The sequence below is a fragment of the Stegodyphus dumicola genome, chromosome 11 (assembly GCF_044657685.1).
Source record: "Stegodyphus dumicola isolate Sdum_Otavi_A_Nest chromosome 11, ASM4465768v1".
NCBI classification, from domain to species: Eukaryota; Metazoa; Arthropoda; class Arachnida; order Araneae; family Eresidae; genus Stegodyphus; species Stegodyphus dumicola.
Genome location: NC_140778.1, coordinates 143,821,216 through 143,833,569, shown reverse-complemented (window position 1 = coordinate 143,833,569; position 12,354 = coordinate 143,821,216). Strand labels below are relative to the sequence as shown.

General features: G+C 35.0%; 1 protein-coding gene across 4 annotated transcripts in view; it reads right to left on the bottom strand.

Moving 5' to 3' along the window:
• Positions 1-11,442, bottom strand: part of LOC118192536 (uncharacterized) — a 104,017-nt gene extending 92,575 nt beyond the window's left edge. For 2 of the 4 annotated variants that reach the window (XM_085827281.1, XM_085827282.1), the window contains exons 1-3: positions 11,004-11,438; positions 2,561-2,662; positions 2,357-2,458 (exon numbers count right to left, since the gene is read on the bottom strand). In XM_085827281.1, the coding sequence (XP_085683407.1) occupies positions 2,357-2,458; positions 2,561-2,662; positions 11,004-11,184 (385 nt within the window). In that variant the 5' untranslated portion in view covers positions 11,185-11,438. Of the gene's footprint in view, positions 1-2,356; positions 2,459-2,560; positions 2,663-11,003 lie in introns of all 4 variants that reach the window. The other 2 variants (XM_085827284.1, XM_085827283.1) reach the window with 2 other exon arrangements.
• Positions 11,443-12,354: the final 912 nt, after the last annotated feature.

Here is a 12,354-nt window from a genome sequence, read left to right as displayed (position 1 = left end):
TTACACGCTTCTCAGTCCCTGTACTTGTATTTAAGAACATTTTGTACTGGTTAGTCAAAATAAAAAACACACAGAAGAAATTGAAAGATTTCAGATATTATATTGTTACGTAATTTCTCTTTTCTTACTACTGACACCAGTTGTTACGTTATTTCCTTCCTTTCCGTTCGTACGGGGTTCGTGTAGATTTGGAGTGAATAACGACGACACTTTATGAAGTATCGAAACACACTTTATTTGCCAGCATTATCAGGACAGCTCCAAAACACGTTTTACAGTCGTCGAAGATCTACTATAAATACTCTGACACGATCAGCGACACAGCCTTCAGGTTATCAGGCTATCACGTTGGAGACAGCTTCGTGCAAAGCAGCCGAATCTGCTTTCCGGAGTACAGCTCCCGACTCTTCGTTCTCGGAACTCCACGTACTCTCGGGACTCTCCACGCTACAACTCACGATGCACTCGACGACACACGAGCACGGATCCTGACTCTTCGGTTCAGTCTTTCCCGGAGCTCAACACGCTCTCTCGACGATGCACTAACCGCGATACACTAACCGACTCCTTCGGTGGACTCGACAACCCACTCGGCACTCGCTGCCCGGCTGTCAACTCGATCGACTCCGCAGGGATTGACTCGCTAGACGAGGCACACACACTCTCGATGAGAGACGCACTCTCTTTTCGTTGAAGCACACTTACTGACTTGAAGGCCAGCAGGGTTTATATAGCTTTCGGCTTGTGTTCGGGGACATTCTGGACTAAACCGGTAAGAAATCGTTCCAGAAGGTTCTCCGACCGCCTATGGTATATCGCCAATTTTGTCGCCAAATGTCGCCAAATGAGCGATTTTTCGCCGAACGTGGCAACCCTGCCCTCCTTGTTATTTTATGGCAACCCTAAAACTGCTTTGAGGGGAAGCCATCTCACCGCGTCTTTACATTTCGTAACAATATTATGCCCAAAGAGGCGTTTTTTAACGTTTTATGTACTGCTTTTATTTACTAAGTGTCATATTCTTCGCACTTAAACCATAAAATTCGATTCAACAGCAGTATCACAAAAAGGGAAACCTCGCGCGTAAAATATCCGTGCTTGATGTCTCTACGTATCGCTGTTTTTTAACAATGCAATCAACATACACCCATTCATGGAGATTGTTCATTGTTTAATTTTTTAAATATAATGCACGGCTCTAATTTATTACACTAATTTGAGCTAACACTTATTTAAAAAAACACAGATTAACCGAGTTATTTTATATTAAAATTGGGAATCATATTCCATAGCCGTACGCAAATTGAAAGCGAAATTTTTGCATGTGTACGCAACAAAAAATAAAATATCTATTAGACACAAGTTTCTGTTAAATGATTACGTGACAAGTATTTCTATGGAGATTATTAAGGAAAAACATTGATGAATATATAGTTAATAAATCTAGATTTTATTCACGGAGTCTTGTAATATTCGTGTTCTATAAAACATTTCAGTATTTGTACTTGCTCAATTTGCAAAATTACTTGCATTAATTAAAAACGGAAAATATTTGTGTTTTAATGATTTTTTTTTTTACGATTACCAGATTCTAAAGTAATAAAATGAATGAGAATGAGAACCTGGATAAGAATGAGATGAAACGAATTAGAATTTATAAAAATATTAATAATGCATTTTTAAACTTCGGAAATTTATTAATTACACGTGAGAAAATTCTTCCGGCGTACCAAATATAATAAAATTATACATAATGACACTATTAACATCGAAGGGCATTTAAAAGAAAAAAAAATTAGCCTGAAATTATTCTAATTTATTTATTAACCCCTTAATGCAAATTGGAATTGACGTGAGACATCGCAAATTTTGAAATGAAATATTTCGGTCAATTTTTGTGGCACAGTTGACAAAATTCTGCGTTTTATTTTTTACAAGAGATACAAAACTGTCCTGCATATAAACGGAGGGACCGGACAAATGCGTAAAAACCATTTTTTTTTTAAATTAAAAATATGAAAGCATGAATCTTTGCGTCATTTAAGCATTTTTGTAATTGGAAATATCTGTTTACGCCAATCGGCTATAAAAATAAAGGTCTGGTTAGGGTCTGTACACCGTTCAAGTGGTATGAGTATGAATGAGTGTTTGTGTATGTATGTGTAGAAACTGAAAAACAAAATTTAAAATGGTACATACTTGCACACCGTTCATACTTCTCTGCGTATCTCTGCGTATAAATGATTACGTGACAAGTATTTCTATGGAGATTATTAAGGTATGTGGTATGAGTATGCATGAGTGTTTGTGTATGTATGTGTAGAAACTGAAAAACAAAATTTAAAATGGTACATACTTGCACATCGTTCATACTTCTCTGCGTATCCATTCGGGCATCTACAATAACGTTCTGACCAGTTCAAAATACAAATTTGGTCAGGTATTTTACACGAGCACCCTGAAAATACCAAAATCGAAAAGTAAAAAATGATAATTCATACTTTTGTTATGGAGATTTTAATATTTTTCTCAATAATGTATTTACGTAGCGAAAACTTACTTTGGCATACTCCTTTGTAATCGACGTAATCCTTTTCACATATACATTTTCTGCTCCCTTTCACATACTCGCAGCCTTTGCCTTTTGGTCCACAATCACAATCTGCAAAACAGGACATTTTATCAAAAGAAAATGTAATGGTGACGCTGACAGTTTTGATTGTTTATCTAATAAAATTTAATTCTAGAAGACGTTGAACAAATATTAAAATAAGTATTATGTATCGATAAAACTGCATTTTAGATTACGCAGTAGAATTCCGATAATTTGCAATCGCTTAATTCGTTTAAATATAAACGGTACTTAGGGAAAATCCTGTCGACCACAAGAGACGGCTTCAATCGCGCCAAAACAAACAAACAAACAAACAAAACAAAACAAAAAACATTTACTAAATACAAGAAAAAACAATCTATTCTTATTTTTCTTTCAAATTTATTATATTATCATTTATTAACGTTTAATTTTTCATTAAAAATTTCAGTTATTTTTTATTAAGGAGATATACTATAAAAGCAATTATTTTATGTTACGGAATTAGTTATGGAATAACTTTGGAAACATTCAACAGCATGCTCTTCTGTGTTAGGCAGAAGTCAAATTGTAATCATTTAGTTTTTCGAAAATGCGTGATAGAGGGGAAAAAAAAAAAAAAAAAAAAAAAAAAAGAATCACTTAAGAGTAATAATTAACTCATATAATCAAGGTTACACCAAACCCAGCGTGTTTGTAGAAGTTTTCCATTTTTGGCGACAATTCGCGTAGTTTGGCATCTTTTCTTCAACAGGCAAAAATGGTCGACGAGATTTTCCGTAAGTACCACATAAACAAAATAAAATATGATATTCGGAATATTCAAAATGACAACAAATAAAATATGGATATTAAGAATATTCAAAATAGTAACAAACAAGATATATATATTCAGATCTTCAAAATGGCAAGTTTATTTTAGAAATGGAAGAAACCGCTTTTTAATGAAATCAGATCAGAACGGTTCGCTGACTGAAATGAATCGATTTTTTACAACTCATCATCTAAATATAATCTTAATGAATAACTTCGGGAACACAAAGCGAATCAAGAAACTCTCAGGTAGAGAACACATATTTCGGCTGCCACAGGCAAAGCCTTTAGATTTTCTCGAAAATTAAGATGTCTACTTAATCTGGGCTCCCTTTTAGACTTCGCGCGAGAGGATCTATACATGTGTCTTGAGACCCATTCTTACATATGCCTCGTCTGCTCGGAGTGCTGCCTCTAAATCAGACCCCAATAAACTGTAAGTTTTTCCAAACACCTTCTTTACGCCGTATCACAGGAGCGCCCTGATTTATCAGAAACTAGCTGCTATGCGGCTTCAGAGGGCTTTGGCAAATACACTAGATAAATTTTGCATAACAGAACCTCGGCGGACTATGCCAATGTAAACCGCACACACAAAAGTCTCCTGTTACCTTCAGAGGGCTTTGGCAAATACACTAGATAAATTTTGCATATCAAGAACCTCGGCGGACTATGCCAATGTAATCCGCACGCACAAAAGTCTCCTGTTACCTTCAGAGGGCTTTGGCAAATACACTAGATAAATTTTGCATAACAGAACTTCGGCGGACTATGCCAATGTAAACCGCACACACAAAAGTCTCCTGTTACCTTCAGAAGGGCTTTGGAAATTACAGTAGATAAATATTTGCCTATCAGAACCTCGGCGGACTATGCCAATGTAATCCGCACGCACAAAAGTCTCCTGTTAACTTCAGAGGGCTTTGGCAAATACACTAGATAAATTTTGCATATCAAGAACCTCGGCGGACTATGCCAATGTAATCCGCACACACAAAAGTCTCCTGTTACCTTCAGAGGGCTTTGGAAAATACAATAGATAAATTTTACATATCAGAACCTCGGCGGACTATGGCAATGTAATTCGCACACACAAAAGTCTCCTGTTATCTTCAGGGGGCTTTGGAACATCTCTCTTTATCTCCGCTCCACTCAACTGCCTTTTTGGCGAAATGTTTACTGGCGCCTCTGCGCCGAAGTCCATATTTGGCGAAGTTCGTATACTTGGCGTTTGTGTTTGGTTTTTGAATCTTACAAAGGGAAAACAAAGATGAAAGCATTTTAGAGAAGGAAATTTTACTCATGACACCTTGAGACAATAAATTTTTAGTCAAAAAAAAGTTTAGTAAAACAAAATTAAAAGTAGAAAATATTCCAGTTTTTCAGATTTGCAGTGCTGGAGTAGGAAAATTATATAATAACAGCTTTGACATGTTGGGTGATATTACGATGTTTTCAAGCATTAAAACTGCTCTATATAATATATATCAACAACAATAACAATGTAAATGTCACCCATTCGGACGCAAATGCCATGGCCAAATACAGATTGAAAGAACAGTCAATTCCAATACAACACCAGCTCCATAATATCAGTGGAGATCGGCTTATACCTAAAACAATAAGTCAGGCTTAGGACTGGCCATCACACATGATTCACAATTGACAGAGAGAGTAGGAGAGCATACAGAAATCGTGATAATGCCGAAAGCCTGACCCGAATTCTACTCGGCTTTGGGCTTGTAGGAAGGTGCATTACCTGTGACGTCGGAGCTTCCTTTCACTTTTAGAACCCTTTTATTCTTCTATAGCCCAGCGCTCCGTATGTAAGCCACACTTTCTTAAACCTGGATACCTCCTTGTTCAGTTGCTCTTTGTCTTGTGCCGACCAGATTACCTTCCCATGATGCAGTGACTTTCTTGATGCAAAAATATCTCTTATTTCTTTTTTTAGATTCTCTTGGGATTGTTCAACCCGTCTGGCCAGTTCATGGGATCAGTTGAAAAGAGCATTTGACACTTGAATTACAGTTTTAATAGAGGTATTCAACTACACTTCAATCAGTGCATTGTCATTAAAAATTGTCATTAAGAAAAGGATTTCAGCTAGTTTGAGAGAAAAGCTGTACACCTGCTTCTTTTTACCATTATTTACACATTTCCTTAACATTGAAAAATAAAATACTGAAGGTCTGGAATTTGGCCTGGATTTTGAAATATGTACTTCTACAAAAGCATTCTCAGCATAACTAAGCATCCTATCTCTTTCGTGTGCTTGAGGTGTAGATCGAGCAATCGATTTTGTTTTTGGTGCCATAACTGATTTCACAGTGAAAGTAATGTTTTGCGATGACTGTTACAAAGCCACATTCAAAAAACAAAGAAAATGTGTGTGGTGCAATGATGCGCATGTTAATGCGTGAAAAACTGAATTTTTTAGGGTTTGCTAACGGATAAAAAACTTCAAAATAATTTACTTTGGAAAGTGGCAACATATTTCTCTTAAATAGCCGAGTTTGCTGATTAAATTCGAGTCAAATTAATGTAATTGTGTTTTCCCGAATAGCAACTCAATGTTTTTATACCGCCGAGTTTTCTGATTAGATTTGAAAATATGTCTTTTATGCTTTGCAGAGTGACAGGGCAAAGCTTTTAAATCGCTAAGGCTTTAATCAAACGTTCGTTAAATCAGCCTCAAATATATTGTTTCGAATGTACAGGCGCGATGAGATAGCTTCCCCGCAAAGCAGGCCTAGGGTTGCCATAAAATGGCAAAGGAAGGCAGGATTGCCGAATTTGGCGAGAAATCGCCCATTTGGCGACCTTTGGAGACAAAATTGGCGATATACCATTGACGGATGGAGAACCTTTTGGAACGAATTCTTACCGGTTTAACCCAGGATGTTCTCGAACACAAACCGAAAGCTATATAAGCCCTGCTGGTCCGCAGTCAGTTAGTGTGTGTGTTCCTCGCCTAGAGTGCGAGAGTACCTCGTCGAGAGGGCGAGTGAGTGTGTCTCGTCTAGAGTGCGAGTGCCTCATCTAGTTAGTCCGTGCGGAAACGATCGAGTTGGTAGCCGGCCAGCGAGTGCCGAGTGGGTCGTCGAGTGCACCGAAGGCGTCTTTTAGTGCATCATCGAGAAAGCGTGTTGAGCTCCGTGAGCGACTGAACCGAAGAGTTGGGAGCAGTGCTCTGTATCTCGAGTGCATCGCCAGTTGCAGCGTGGAGAGTCTCGAGAGTGTGTGGAGTTCCGAGAACGACCAAGCAGAGTCGGGAGCTGTACTCTAGTGCTTTACCGTGAAGCTGCCTCCCCAGTGATAGCCTGATAACCTGGAGGCTGTGTCGCTGATCGTGTCAGCGTGTTTATAGTAGTTCATCGACGACTGTAAAAACGTGTTTTGGAGCTGTCCTGACAATACTGGCCAATAAAGTGTGTTTCGGTACTTCATCAAGTAGTATTGTCATTATTCACTCCAAATCCTCACGAACCCCGTACGAACGTGAGGGAAGAAAATAATTTAACAACTGGTGTCAGAAGAAAAGATAAACGCAACAATGTGCACATAAAGAGTGCGGACACTATGGGCTGGTCTTTGAGAAATTTTATGCAGACAATAACCTTTCTTTTGTTTTGTAGGTCGAGTTTGGCAAGTATTATAAAGATCGGATTAAACCGTAAAATTTTATAAAGACAAACATTTATTTTTAGGAGTACAAAAACTTTCATTTATCTTTCAAATTTAGCCATTCTGACATTGCTTGAGAAACAACGATTTAAAACCTTTGAATGTACTCAGCACATTTTGTAATTTAAGCGAGGATTTTACTTTTTAATAATATAATATATCTAATTGCTGAATGGTTATATTTTTGGCGACACTGTAGTCTGTAAAAGACGTTTTTAACGCTTATATATTATTTGTTGCACAAATTTTGGAATTTAAATGGAAATCTAGAATTATAGCGGCATAATGTATTTTACAAGTAAAAAGAAAACGATTTTGTTATTGAAAACGAAAAACCTTGCAGATATCCCCAAATTGCACTGAATATTCATTGTCAAATGAAATTAGCAACGAATTTTGAATGTTATTAAGAGTTAATTTCCACAATCGCTTTAAATTACTTTCCACAACATTTATTTCCACAACTTTCATGATATATGGTGGTGGTGTGGTGTATTTAATTATGGCAAAGCACACGAGGGCTATCTGCCTAAAGGGAGGGATGCCTTTCGTGGAGGACTTTCTAAGGGAAACTGGCTCGTATACACGTTACACATGGGGAAAACCACGAAAACGCCCATGCAGCCAGCCCGTTCGCGGGATTCGAATCTCAGACCGAACTACCAGTGTTCAGCGTCTTTACCGCTCGGCCGCTGGTGGGCCTTTTTATGATATATGCAGCTTATTTTAAACCCATGATGCATAAAGACATGACAGACTCCGTCGCTAGTAATCTCTGAGTTCTAGCACAGCATGTGTACAAGTACTTCCATATTATTGGATACAACTTACTCGATTCTTCAAGCATTTAAAAGTCAAGTATCATATATTGGTAAAGGCCGTTAATGGTCGATTGCCTCTTACTAAGTGATAAGACATAGACATAGACATAGACATAGACATGACAGACACATTTGCAAGAAACTGCCGCAACATTTTATCAATAAAATACATTAGAGCTCAAATATCGATAATTAATTAATTACACTAACATGAAATAATAGAATATCGCTTATTTTAGCAATATGCTTTTTTACTTACTACAAAATTAAGCATTTTGATCACTATCTTACGAATAATAAAAACATATTAATGAATTTACTTTCAGTAAACACTGATAAAAGGATTCAAACTAGTTAATAAAAAACATACCTGACCAGAAAATTAAAAATAAAGCAAGGTTAATTTATTTGCCGTTTTAAAAGAAATAAATTTCTGTTTATAAATCTTTTCTTAAGAAAGAAGAATAAATATTTGTACTTTTTATTTATTTAGAACTTGGTTTTCTTTCTAACAAATATTATTATAGTTAAAGAAATTAAATAAAGAATCTGTATGCTATGGTAATAATTTATGAAAATAAATAATATGATAAAATGAAAATTTTTAAATATTGCAAGCAAACAAATTTAAAAAAAAAAGCAAAATCTGAAAGGTAACAGATTTTAAAGGTCGCCCAAAAGGGGTTTTTAAAGTTTATTTGTGCTGTCACTCAGCTCGCAGTCTACCAGTCTGCTATTGCACTTTTCCTGCTAACTCACTTCTTTTTATCTTTTCAGCTTTATTATTAATCATTATTTTCTTCGTACATATGCCAAACACATTCAAGAATGAAATGGCAAAATTTCTAAAAGCATCATAGCAGCATATGTTTAGAATTTTCTATAGACAGTCCCGCGCGTTGGAGATAAAAATGTTTTACTAAGTACAGAGTTGCCGCTTTTATATCGTTCAGTTTGTAGATAAAAAATTCATTAAATTTTTCCATAATATGAAGTATGAAATTCGAAATTAAGGTGCACATTTTCGGGATCAGGGCTACATTATTCAAAATCAGATGGCCCTAGGTACCGTCGTTTTTTCACAGTGGGAAGAACATACATACACTAAGGTGACCAGACGTCCCGCTTTTTAACAATTTGTCCCGCGACGTTTTAAAAAAGTCCCGATTTTTGGAAAGAATGCACGATAAGCTAGGGAACGGTGGGAGAATACGGTTTTCGGCGGCAATGTGGCTACTTCGCCAGGATATGTGTCTTATATCCTTTTTGTTTATTTTATAATGTTAAATTTTAATAATAACAAATAATTGTTGACAACTGTATCGAGAACTGCTTATCAAAGTTCGCATCGTTGATCAGTTGTTAGAAATCAACCACTGTTGTTTGGACTTAATGTCATTGGCATAGACGAAAACATTTTGTAACTGTCTCTCAGACGATACACATCGCACTGGGTGCTAGTACTAGTTATAAAGTGATGTCAACAAATCAGCTATTCAGATAATTTAGGTACGTAATTTATTTATTTATTTCACAAACACATAAATTTTCTTGAATTTAGCAGACAGTTAATTTAGCAGAATTTAGCAGACAGTACTGTTATTATTTATATTTTATAGTGGCGGCAAAAGGTCTAGCGTCGGTTTTGAAAGTGACGCTTACGACTTACGTTACGACAAATTCAGAGGAAAGATAATACAAGTTAATACTGTTATTATTTAGAAAGAATTATAGGATTAAAATTTAAATAATTTTTAAAATATAGTTAGTTACTTTATAACAAAAAAATTAATTTAATTTTTAAACTAACAATAAAATATCTTCATGTAATTATGCACCTACTTACTGTGGTTTTAAGCAATATATATAAATAAAAGTTTATAATATAAATTATAAATTTATAATAAATTACTTCTTTAGATTTTTAACATAATGAGTAAGAACAGAAGATGCAGATTCAAAGCTGATCTAAGAAGTGAATTTACTTTAGTTAAAAAAACAAAAGCGACCAAATGGGAAAATGTGAGAAATGTAATGGTGAATTTTCTATTTCGCTCGGCTGGAAGAATGATATTTCAAAACACTCGGAGACGCAGAAACATAAAAGATATTTAAATACTACTGCATCTTCCTCCAAAATGCAGGAATTCCTTCAGAAAACAATTTATGGAGACGAAGAAAAGAAATTAGCATTAGCAGAAGGACTTATGTCTTTTCATGCTAATAATCACAATCATTTATTCAGATCTTGTACATCACAAATTGTCCAAAAGTTATTCAACAACAACAACAACAACAAAAAAAAAAAAAAAAAAAAAAAAAAAAAAAAAAAAAAAAAAGGGGGGGGTGGGACAGCAATCTACTAAAAGAATTCACTCAAATGAGAAATATGCCAAAGAATAAAATAATACTATACGTAATTTTTTAATGTATTATATTTGTAAATTGTTCTTATGTTGAAATTAAAAAAATATATATTACAATACTATTTTTGCGTGGCTCCATATAGACCAAATTTTAAATCAAGGATCTCAAAATCCCGTTTCCAGACTAATAGCCCATTGCGGCCGACTTCCTTTTGAGATAACAAATGGAATTACGATAAATGATATATTTTTCAATGTAGCAATTGGTTATTTTGGTTAAAAAAACGCTCAGATTACATAGTTCTACTTAAATATGGCCAAATGTAATTTTTAGGTATCTGAATATATTTGATTATATATGACTAAAAATGAAGTCGTAGGTGTATATACAGAAACTGTGTCAGGATATTAGCAGAGTTTCATGAAACAGTAGAAATAATACATTTGAGATGTAATTGTATTCAATTAACTTAAATACAACGTTTTAAATTTTGATCTAACTCTTCCCCGACACCTGTTGTCAACCTCAAAATTGCATTTTTTTACCCTAAAATAAAATTTCAATATAAAACCAACTTCAAATTTTTTGCGTAGTTACTTAGGTTTATATGAATAGCTTTCTATGAATACTGAATATTATAGAAATAACTTATTTACCTAAATAGTGTTAAAAAGTGTTTATTTTAATTAAGTATTTTATTAATTAGTCAAAAACATGCTTACTGTCTCGAGTGCTATTTTGAAGCATCATTATCTCTTGCTCCACATCTTGGAACTCCAGAAATTGCTCCAGTGGTGATTGTTTTAAAAGTTCCTTAGTATTTCCTGATAGACCTGCAAATCCGTTGCTTCCGCAAGTTGCGGCAAATATCATAGCAAAGCCTAAAGCTTTAAGCGCTTTCATTCTTTTCCCTTGCGTTCTTCAAAAACACTTCGGAAAGAAATCCCAAATTTATTAATAAAATTATTGTTAGGAATTTATTTCATCCTCTTAAGAAAGGAAAATGTTCTATCTCTGTTAAATCACCGTTTACGAAAGAAAAGTATAAATTATTCTTTTAGGTAGCTGAGACTTTGGTTGCGATTCACAAAGTCCTGTTGTTGATCCTTCTTAGTTATCTTTAAAGAGGAGCTCTTTATGTTATTTACTCGAATATCTACCAAAATAAAGCAGAAGACGTCAAGCAGATTGTTACTCTTTTACTCACGAAATAATCTATTACTGAAATCCCGAAACTGATAATGGCGATAAATTCTTCGCTTATTTGTTAGATTGATAAAAAATGAAGGATGAATAAAAGGCTAACGGAATAAAAAGCGTATGTGTAAGTGATAAAGGACTCTCTGTACCTTAATATTTGAAAGTAAACAGATAAAATATTCCGCTACTTCACAAAACTATTACTCTTGCAAAAGATTCTGCAAAATATTGCACTACTGTTACAATATTTTTTTAAAGCAGTAATTGTTGCCCATTTTTCTTTGCATTAAATTTGTAGATTGACTTCCAAAATTCCAATTCCTTTGGTATTCATGTAAATTTTCAGTTCATGCTTGATAATTAAAAAGAAGTCAAGGAGAAATGACTCACCACATGTGTTACTATGTCATAAATAATTCTCATCTGTTTATTTATTTATTTTTTGCATTCGCAGCTTTGTAATGGAGCTCTGCCGACGCTGAACTCTTCCAATTTTTTACTTCCTTGTACGAAGTAAAAAGTAGTAAAAAGGAAATATTGTAATCGCGAAAAGTTTCAGGCAGCGTATTTCAACGAAAATATCCATTTTGACCGCTATCGCCAATCGCGCTTTCATGTCAAGAAATATGCAAAAGGGGCACTCTTATAAGAAGCCAGCTTTATGAAGGGTTACAGAAGTTATAAGTGCTGATAGAAGGTATTTAAAACTTTACAATTTGTTTTCAAGACATACGTGTTTCTATGACTTCCAGAAGACGAATGGAAGATTCTAAGCGTTGGCGTGCTGTGGGGCGCATTGAAGCAGGACAGTTGATCACAGATGTTGCTCTTTTCATCGACGTTCATCATTCTGTAATTTCCCATTTACACAGA